The sequence below is a fragment of the Eurytemora carolleeae genome, unplaced genomic scaffold (assembly GCF_000591075.1).
Source record: "Eurytemora carolleeae unplaced genomic scaffold, Eaff_2.0 scaffold559, whole genome shotgun sequence".
Lineage (NCBI taxonomy): Eukaryota > Metazoa > Arthropoda > Copepoda > Calanoida > Temoridae > Eurytemora > Eurytemora carolleeae.
The window spans coordinates 199930-210794 of record NW_019396544.1 but is presented as its reverse complement, the minus strand read 5'-3'; the positions used below and the strand labels follow the sequence as shown (position 1 = coordinate 210794).

The 10865-nt window shown below is 33.7% G+C and overlaps 2 protein-coding genes across 2 annotated transcripts in view; one reads left to right on the top strand and one right to left on the bottom strand.

The window, feature by feature from the left end:
- Positions 1-8081, bottom strand: part of LOC111705229 (protein sickie) — a 13683-nt gene extending 5602 nt beyond the window's left edge. Inside the window, exon 1 of the mRNA XM_023477714.1 lies at positions 6634-8081. Within this exon, the coding sequence (XP_023333482.1) occupies positions 6634-7715 (1082 nt within the window). The 5' untranslated portion in view covers positions 7716-8081. The remainder of the gene's footprint in view (positions 1-6633) is intronic.
- Positions 6895-10865, top strand: part of LOC111705230 (acid phosphatase type 7) — a 25504-nt gene continuing 21533 nt past the window's right edge. The window contains exon 1 of the mRNA XM_023477716.1: positions 6895-6918. The gene's annotated coding sequence lies outside the window, so the exon portion shown is untranslated. The remainder of the gene's footprint in view (positions 6919-10865) is intronic.

The following is a 10865-nucleotide window of genomic DNA, read 5'->3' as shown; positions in this document are numbered from 1 at the left end:
GATTGCTAATTTTAGCTTGAGGCAACCTGTCTTCCTGTCCGGATATAGTATATTCACAGTTTCCTGCCTGGTAAAATCCACCAAATTGGTTTAAAGATAATTGCGGATTTTCCCAGCACCGCCCAGCCGGAACTTTTCACTGTGTTGGTTTGTGGACACCGGAGCCACTACTGAGTTGTAGAGAGAGCCGAGACAGGCCAGTGAATCATTCTCTCCGATACCGGGAAACTCAGGGAACACCCCGCTCCTCCTCCTCTTCGTAACTATCCTATACACAGAACAATAATGGAGAGAGAAGGAGAAAAGAATTGATAGATAGATAAACTTATAAAGAATTTATAGTATGCACTTACGTCTAATGAATGGGGTTTGTATGAATGCAGAATTGCATGAGGTGCAAGGGGGGGGATAAGATGAAATGTTAGTAGTGACAGCAGGCGTGAACGATTAGTCATCTTAATCATTATTAACAAAACTTTTCCAATATTGTTTTTCCCCTCTTTCAGATTTTTTCTTCTCTTTCTTCTCCTTCAATTTCTTACTGAACATCTCATGAATATTTTTTCATCCTTTCTTTCACCTAATTATATTTGCAACAATTCTCAGCATAAACCTGGTTATCTGAACTCCCTGAACCAACCTTTTTATCATTCTCATCTTAAATGTTAGTTTAGGTTCTAGTTCTTTCCGCATAATGTTGATTTATATCGTTTAAATATATTACATATTTTACACTTTTTCTATGTTTTGAACATACATTCAATTTATTCATGCTTCAGTCCCCTTTCTCCAGCAATGCTGGAACTGCTTCTATTAAATGCAAATACACCAATAAATAAAAGATACAATTTGAGAAAAAGAAAATAGTCATTTTCTTTTCTTGAACATCTAATATTTCAAGGTTTTATTCTTGAGAATTACATAGTTTCCATTTTGTACATTTCTGACATTCTAGGTTTCATTTTCGTAAAGGAACTCAGCACTTACCACAATCTCTATATTTCTAGTCCTTATATCTATGAAACCTGAAGATGGTATACCTTTCATATTTAAAATTTAAAGACTGTTAGATCTTGTAGAAACAATAGTTTGAAATATTAAAGGTCTACGACATCAGGTTACAATTGTTCAGTTCTTAAAAGATATTTAAGAATTGTAATATTGAGGTTTCATTTTGTAACATTTGCTTTATTCAAAGATTTATTGGAGAGACGTTTCAGACATTTTAGGTTTCAAACTTTTACAACATTTCTAGGTTTGATTTCTAAATCATGTTCTATTCCCAGGTTTTTATTGTGAAGGATTTTATTGTCTTCAGACGAATATATGGTTGCCCAGACCAGGAGAAGACGTGATGTGGCAGGCTAGAAGGCTGGCGAGAATATTAGTTGAAAACTGACCAAATTAAACATTTTATTTTTACTTCAATTATACTGACGGAGAAATAAAACAATAAAAGAAAATTGTTCCACGATTTGCACGTGCCTTAATATACTTTGACACGTGGATTTATGGAGATCCGTGCTCCTCTTTAAAAAAAATAGGAAATTATCAAGAATTCGTGCTATATTTCTTAAATGCATCCCCCCCCCCTCCATTTTAGATTTCCGTAAAAGTTTGGAGATTCGTGCCTTCTTTAAAAAAAACGGTGGTTTTATAAAGGTTTATTTCCGGCTCTTAGATTTACGTGGATTTTTGTAGATTCGTCGCTATCTTGTCAAAATTTATAGAATTAAAAAATACATATATATAGATTTATGTCGAATCTTTTAAACAAAAAAGAAAATTTAAGAAGAATAATCTCCATGTTAAGCAAAACAGGGGAATTTTATGTTGATATTCGTGACAATCTTCAGAAATTCACATGTATTCAATATTTATGGAAATTAATTTTAAGAATATTAAGAAAATTAGACTATGAAACTATCTTTTCATAATTTAAAACAAAACTTAAAGGAACTGTAAACGTAATTTCAAGTGACCATTTATGCAAAGATACCGATGCCCGATTCACAACGGTACCCCTAAAAACCCTTTTTCTGATCAATAATGTGGAATTGTCATTTTTAGCTTATAAAGTATTTATTTCTGACAATTATTTCCTGCAGTAGAAATGCGCAAGTCATCTTTGTGGATAACCCACAATTGAATGTAATCTGTTTTCAAAGTTTTAAACATTGATTTATACTTCACACTTGATCAGACAAAGCTTTTCATGGTACTGTTGTCAATCGGGCCTTGCCATTTTTGCATGGAGGGTCACTTGAAATTACGCTTACAGTCCCTTTAAGAATAAAAGTTAATCTTGTTTATAAAATTCTCACAGCATTTGTATATTTCTGGTTTCTTTTAATAGATTGAACACATGATATCTCTAGGTCGGGTTCTAGATCCGGTTAGATCAGACGGGATTGGAGATAAATAGATTTAATTAATTTTCAAAGTTTAATAACAGTATTTTAAACAAAAAATAAGTTTTTAGTCTTTAAAAAAACTAATGGAAATGATTACTCTCACGAAACTCGAATTTCTTATTCTTATATCAACGATATGTTGAAGACCTTTGATAATTCAAACGATAAATTGTCAAAGTTAAACAAATTTAAAGTTCACACCACCATCAAGTTACAACGATGTATAGATTCAAAAATAGAGTTTGAGTCGAGTAAAAATCATTTTTATTATTTTTCATCATTGATAATTTCAATGATTTAATTCTCTAATTAATTAAATTAATTCATTAAATCTTCTATTAAACTTAATTAATTATGAATGTCGATGCGTCAAGTTGGAAAGAGCATGATGCATATGTTTAAAAAATATGTAAAAATTATTAAAGGGACTATGAACACTCTCCAAAATTTATTTTATTTTATTATCCCTATATCTTTGCAACCGGATGACGTGAAAGTGTTCAGAGCTGGGAACTTTAGAATGGTGGATATCAGGATTAATGCTTAATCCTCTCTTTTTGCTAATCTCGAGATTAATTATTTAGGTAAACAAATTTGATTCTAGGAACGCCAGATTTGTTCGTTTTCTTGACTGGAAGGGCCTTCACTTAATTTTTCACACATTTATTTGTTAATACATTAGTTAAAATTAGATAAAAAAGAATCTCAAACGTATGGGGAGGTCTCTCATTGGATAGAATTTGTTTTCAAGGCTGTCATTGGTCAATGCAATTTACAAACCATATTCCTGCACTCTCATTGGAGAAAAAAATGTACGGATATCCAAAGTGAGAGAAGAGTTGATTAAGGACTAAAATCAAAAGTTTCCACAGTGGATATTCGGATTAAGCAGTCGGGATTAAAGGTTATCCATTCTAAAGTTCCCAGCTCTGGACATTAATAACAAGAGGAGAACAAGCATTATTCAATCTGGAGATTAAGAAAAAGAGGAGATCAAGCATTAATCCCGATATCCACCATAAAAAGTTCCCAGCTCAGCTCCCTTAATCTGCAGAATGTTAAGGTTTTGGCACTTTAGGTTTGTTTTGCTCGTGGACGAATTTGTTTATCAAGTTCTAGATAAAAACCTGAGCCCGGATATTTGATATCTTTATGTTTACAAATCTACAAAGTGCTGATTACAATCAGTTATTCGGCAGTTTTAGTTTATCCTAATGTTTAAGGAAAAGTAAACATGTGTAAGGAAACACGCCGGGGGGGGGGGCACGACAGAAAAAATGGGGGCCGCAAACCTTTGCTGAATCCCGGCGTAAGTTTTAACATTGACCCGGAGTATAGTATAACATTGAATCTGAGTATGTGAGCAATGAACCCTTGTAATCGGAGCTAGCGCCCGAGAATAGAACTTCAATATTCAAGCACGTTTTTAATCACGGTTCGTTTTTCCCAAATAATTTTGTAACATCCCCCCTTACTCCCCTTCCCACTTCCCCCCTCACTGCACCCTTCTATTATTAGCGGAAAATCAGTGAAATTGTCTTAACCCTGGAACCGGATTTAATAAATAGCAAGACATCGTTGAACCGCATAGAAGTGGTTCAAACATGTTCCTTAAGTGGTTGAACTACATCTGCTCGGTTCACCTACTTCATGCAATTGATTAAATCTGGTCCCCGGAGAAATTATATCTGAATAAAGCTTGTAGTGCCTGTTGAGGTGTGTCCGGAGCAACTAAGCCTGAGAACTCCTTGCCACCTGTCCTTCCATTGTTTTAACTTTTTTCTCCTTCATCGAGGTTTTAACAATTTCTTCTTCCATATTTCTCGACCTCCTCATCTCATGCCATCTTTCTTAAAGTTTTAAATTTGTTTCAGCTCTTGTTGTTCAACTTTCAACCTGAAACTTTTGTGTTCCGTCTCCGGGTCCTGATCAAAGTAGGAACATGTCTCTCATGTGAAAACTGTCAATGGTTTGAAGTAAGGTCGAGGAAGGATATGGAAAACATGAATTAGCTCCCAGCTATTCCGAGCACAAGCTCTCAGTGCACGTTCAATAAAACTAATTTTAAACATTATGAGGAAACAGATAGTTTTCATTTTTATTACTCAGTTTATGACCCTGCCAGAGTTGAAGATAATTTTCTTTTATATAGTTCATAAATAATATTATAGAATCCTTCTAAACCCTGGGATATCTATAGAAATATAAACCTAACATTGTATTGTAATTATTTTAATTAAACCTTGACTTGATTTACTGATAAACAATTGTTTATATTTATTAAATATCCATGGTGTGCTAAAGTGTTGCGAAGTAATATATTATTTTAGTTTAAGCTGAGAGAAAAGGTTTCAAGAAATATTGTTTAATGTAATTAGTTTAGAGAAGAGTGCGGAGTTAGGGGGGGGGAGTGAGGGATGGTTATCCTCGTGATGAAGGGCGAGGGGGGTGGTTATTAGGGTGAAAGAAAGGGTTGAGATGAGTCAGGAGAGAAAATCTTCAAAGTATGAGAACTAAAGGGAAACAGCTAAATTGTTTAAAGTTTTGAAATTTGAAAAAGATGGGAGGGAGAAGATAGAGGAGCTAGCTTGAGCTAAAGGAATTAAAGAAGATTGCAGAGAAAACTTAGATCTGAAGGAATATAAAAAGTAAGAAATAAAAGAAAAGATAAAAAAGAGATTTAAGAAAGTGAAGGTTGGAAGGTTTGAAAATATGGAAGTAGCACATTTCAGAGTCAAGATGACAGGAGAAAAGTTTGAAAATTAAGAATGAAAACTTAAAAATATCATTGTTAAGAATTATTATTATCAAACAAAAATTAGAATGGTTTTCCAGCTAATATGGCACGTGAAAACAAAATTAAATAAGAAAGTAAAAAGTAAAGAAATGTTTTTTTAAAGGAATTGAGTCTTTGCCACAAACCCTGATTTTATAATTCTTATATCTTCGCGACCCAATGGCGTAAACCTTGGATATTTCAAACTTTGAATTCTGTTAGATCAAAAAAACTAAATTTCAACTATCAAGAGTCTACACCCTAAGGTTGCCAAGATATAGGGATTCAAAATTTGAGTTTGTGGCAAAGACTCAATTTCTTTGTGTGAGAAAATTGTAAAACTAGCTGGATTTGTTGCAAATAATTATATTTGCAGGATTTTCCACAGCATTCAATATTTTCGTCAAATATTTCAAATAAATAAAGAGCGCATTCAACTCGGCGGAAAATTGTAATTTTTGCAAATTTAAACTAAATTTTGCAAATCATATCGTTCGCTGTGTGCGTGATAGAAAGCGCGGAAGGGAGTAAGCAAAATATAAATATACAGGCCGGGCACGTAGGACAGAGACACAGAGTAGAGATTAAAATAAAAAGAATAGATGGAGAGGAGAGAGATGGATAATGTTCCCAAGGTTTAATCACACCTGGAGTTTTAACCTCAGCTCAATATGAGATATAGAGCAGCAAAACAAATCTAACAAAAACAGAGGCAAGAACGCATACATACGAGAAGGAGGGGTTTTGTCACACTAAAAAAAGGGAGCAAGGATAAGGGGGGGGGGATAAGATATGGAACTGTCTATCTTTCTCTAAACATAGAGTCCTTACATTTCTTATGAATAGTTCTTTATAATACACAACATTACTCAAAAGAAGGGGATCGTAGAGAGGGGAGGCTCCCCCCCTCCCATTTAGGACCTAGTAGGAGTAATCTTTAAATATTTCAAGAAGAATGTAAGCACTGCTAACAGCTAAACCTTGAGTTAAGGAAGTTTTCTGAGAATAAACTGTTGTTGCTTACAGTTTTAGGAAATTTACTGTTAAACTTTTCGGAGATAAACATAGAATTAATTTATTTAAATGTGACCATGCCTGGGAAAATAGCCTTGCTTTGTTTATAATTTTTCTATTGTTCTTTAGGCATATATTTAGCCATTGTAAAATTCTTAAATAATTATTCTTTAGAAAAAAACAATCCTAAAAGGAGGAATGCTTGTCGTCTTTCTTTTTTTGAAAAACGCCGCTAATATTTTGTAAATAAATTATTTCATCAAAAATTCATGTTTTGAAGATTTCTTTCTTATTTTGTATCTTTTGTCAGAGTATAGTGAAGCAAGGCGTTAAATCCTATTTATGGAGTTGGCGATGGGAGGGGTTGTTTCAGAGAGAACTTGTTGGAAATCAATTTAAAAATATCGATTACAAGAACTGAGATGGTTCCTAGAGTATGCGTGGGGAGGATAATTCTCTGGTTTTGATCCAACCCTGCTCTCATCAATCGGACCGTAATCTTTGATTTCCGTTACTCCGGAGTTTCGTCCCAACTTCGGGGATCGTTTCGGAGAACAGGAATTATCCTTGGATTGAGCTCGTGTGAGCTTATTTCTTATTCCAGAGCGTCTAGCTTGATCGGCTTGAACGATCTCTTGGTTTTCCTGGATCCTTCTAAGAGCAGATGGAGAGGGGAAGTTAGTATCACTGCTTAAACTAATGCTTGATTCACTTTGATCGGATCTAGCTGAGCTGAACCCGCTAGAACTAGAGGTTCTTTTACCCAAACCTGGTTTAATTGAAGACCCGGATATATGTGAGGTTCGACCAATCTTTAATCTTTCCAGCATACTCTGCTTAGTATTTCCGCTTTGATCATAGTGTGTAGGGATTATCCCATTTCTTTCGGTTCTCCCTGTTGGGGGTTTTATCCCGGGTTTATCCCCCAGTTTCCCCAGGTTTTCCCCCTGTTTTACTGCAGTCGGGATGCTATTTGATTTACCCGGTAGAAAGCTTCTGTTTCCCTGGATCTCTACTTTCTTATTCTCTCCCCCTCTCTTAGGGGACAAACCGGAACCTGGGATGGGAATACTGCTCAACTTGGCAGGAGAATTCGGTACAGAACCTCTCTGTATACCCGTCAGATGCTTCTGTTGTTGTTTAAACCTAGAAAGTTGAAAAAACAATCCTAGGATTGCTTTTAGGTTTCCTTCTCGTATTTCCTCCGGTAGTATATCCTCCACTGCTACTCCTTTAGCCCGGAGAAAATTTAAACATGCCTGGATATTAGTCACCATTGCAGCATTAGTTTTGGGTTTTTTGTTGATATCTGGAATTTTCTGTTGAGTCACGGCCTCAATAACCTCGGAGAGAATAATTCCATCTGACAGTTCAGTCTGGAGATCGGAGATACGTTTCTTTCCTTTAGTTTTATCCAGATAATGGTTCGCCCAGTCTGTGTAGATCTCAATGATAGATTTCTGACTTTTTGAATCCGTACTCTCGGATGAAACTGGTCTCAAACAAGCCATGTTTAAGCCGCAGTATTTTCTTTGAATTTATTATGTCGAATTTTCTCAGCGTTGCTGGATTCCTAGGTTTCGCAGATTTTCTCAGTTTTACATAAATCCTTAGCACTGCACTGTAGGATTATCAGTGTAGGATTAGTGTAACTGATGATTACAGTGGAAGGATTATCATCTCCTGTTTGTAGGTTTGTGTGTCACCCAACTATTGAGGAAATGACTCAACCGGTTGATTGATTGAGCTGTATTGGAAGAGGGGTGTGTGGGGGGGGGTAGGTATAAGGTGAAAACTGTAGGGTTGGTAGGGTAGTCCTTTATCGATCCATAAACACTGTTATTCCACTCAATAATCCTGTCATCAAGCTTTATTAGATAAATATTGACAAATACGAAGTAAAGATTGAGATTGATAAAAACCTTATCATATTGAGGATAAGGACAACGTGAATATGGATTGAAAGGGGGGGAGGGGGTGAAAGGGAACTATACAATTAGGTTGCTGTCCACAACAAGAAGAAAGTTTTGTCTGCAAGATTTCCAAATATGCTTAATTATCTTGAAAGGATCAATAAGAGAAATGGTTCAATAAAATGGTCAGGTCATGGATTTTATAAAGGAGCTTGTTCTACAAATATGCTTAATTATCTTGAAAGGATCAATGAGAGAAATGGTTTAATAAAATGGTCACGTCATGGATTTTATAAAGGAGCTTGTTCTACAGCTTGAAGTCCTGTTCAATTCAAACAAAATTGTGAATATTCGTATTTTTCGTTTAGTTCTTGAAATATGAAGCATTTATTTTTCAGCACCATGAAAATAAGGGATTCAAATTGCATATATTTTATTTCTAATATTATTACTTAAAATCACCAAGAGTAATGTATATTTAACATAATATTTTGTATTTGAACACCAGTAAATTTAAAAATGAATGACATAAATGTAGCGCAAAATATTTGAGAAATTTTGCAAATAAAATTGCAACTTTATTGCTAACAATAATGTGCACATTTTGAGAACACGTGATCTCGTTGAGCACAATAATTGTTTGAAAAAAATATTGTTTACATTTCTTATGTCAAGAAAATGAAAAATAAATGTAAAACTTTTTTAAAAAGCAATAAACAGACGCATTCAAATAATAAAATTATGGGGAATTAAGTTTTCGTTAAGAAATTCACAAATTTATCAATCGCTAAGAAATAATATTCATAACAAAGGAATTAAATTTTTGCTACAAACTCGAATGTTCTTATCTTTGCAACCTGTTTGTGTAAACCTTTGATGTTTCAAACTTAGTCTATTTGATCCAAAAAAATTTATAGTTTGAAATATCAAAGGTCTAAGACATCGAGTTTCAAAGATATAAGTAAAAAATCGGAGTTTGTGGCAAAAACTTAACTCTTTTTATCCCTGGAAAAGTCTAAGATTGTTAAAGAGACTTTAGGCGAAATTTCAACACCCCTTATCTTGGTCGGATCAAATGCAATTAGATATTAATGTTTATAAATGTAAATTCTCAACAAAACATATAGAAATCATCAGATTTAAACCAATATTAAACCGAGAAAAACGACAATATCTTTCACATTCCTGATCAGATAAAAGGTTTCAAATGTACCGTTGTGAATCGGGCATTGTCATCTTTGCATGGAGGGTCACTCAAAATTACGCTTACAGTCCCTTTAATTACACTAATTGAAATTAATGTTAAAGATTTAACATTGAAGATAAAAATTCATAAAATTCCCAGGTTTTTATGTTTAATCAATCGTTTTATGTCATTTTATATGTTTGCACAGTGTACACTTTCACCATATTTACTTAGGCAGTTTTTTATTTACCACTGAGACCAGCATATGCAGGGAATACACGGACAAGAAGGGAGATAGGAGGGTAGGATGGGTTTATACCTATTTACCTAATGCCTATCTTTGTTTGCTCTCAAAACATCACTTTGCAATAAAATCTTATCATATCATACTGTACAGAGAATATTCTACCTTATATCCTTCTATTCTTCTATTTTTCTATCCTTCTATCCTTCTATCCTTCTATCCTCCTATCATTCTATCCTTATTTTCTTCTATTCTTCTATTCTTCTATCCTTCTATCCTTCTATCCTTCTATCCTTCTATCCTTTTATCATTCTATCCTTATTTCCTTCTATAATTCTATCCTTCAATCATTCTATCCTTCTATCCTTCTATCCTTTTATCATTCTATCCTTATTTCCTTCTATAATTCTATCCTTCAATCATTCTATCCTTCTATCCTTCTATCCTTTTATCATTCTATCCTTATTTCCTTCTATAATTCTATCCTTCAATCATTCTATATCTTCTATCCTATTCTTCTATCCTAATTTCCTTTTTTCTTCTATTCTTTAATTCTTCTATCCTTTTTTCTAAGAATATCTTCTATTCTATATCCTATTTATTTTTTCCTTTTTTCTCCATCTATTCTATTTCCCACTTATTTTTCCTTTTTTCAAGAATCCTCCAATTTAATTAATTTTTGATTAGCTTTGTCCTTCTTATATATGTAATGTATACACATTATATATAGTATACTGTAACAAATATTTTTAAATGAGAATACTTGACATTCTTTAATAAAATGTTATTTCAAACTCAACAAATTAACAATTATTCTAAATCATTGAAAATCCTCTCGTTAAATTATATTTTTTAAAGAAAATATTGGAAAATCTGAATGTTTTGTATACTCCTGTATTCATTGTAATGGATTATATTTACGGCCAATTAATGTAATTATGAAAGGATAATTTATTACAGTTACACTGAACCCTAATTACAAGGTTTACAACCATTTAAATTTGAAAAGACGATGATGGGGAGAAACATTGAACTGTGAACACTATTGTGTGTTCAATAAAATGAGTTCAAACATGTTCATAAACATATAATAACAACTCAAGAACCTAGCATTGCCCAGGGTAATCATAGTTACTCCCGCCGTTTACCCGCACGTAGTCGTAAATTACGAATTTAGCTATTTTTCCACTCAACTTAGAATCTCACAACCTAGTTAAGAATATTACCGTGGTTTTCCCGAGTTCCCAAATCAATATTTGAGGCAAAAATGGTCAAGGGGTTCAAGAGTTATGATCGGACATACAAACAAACAGAGATT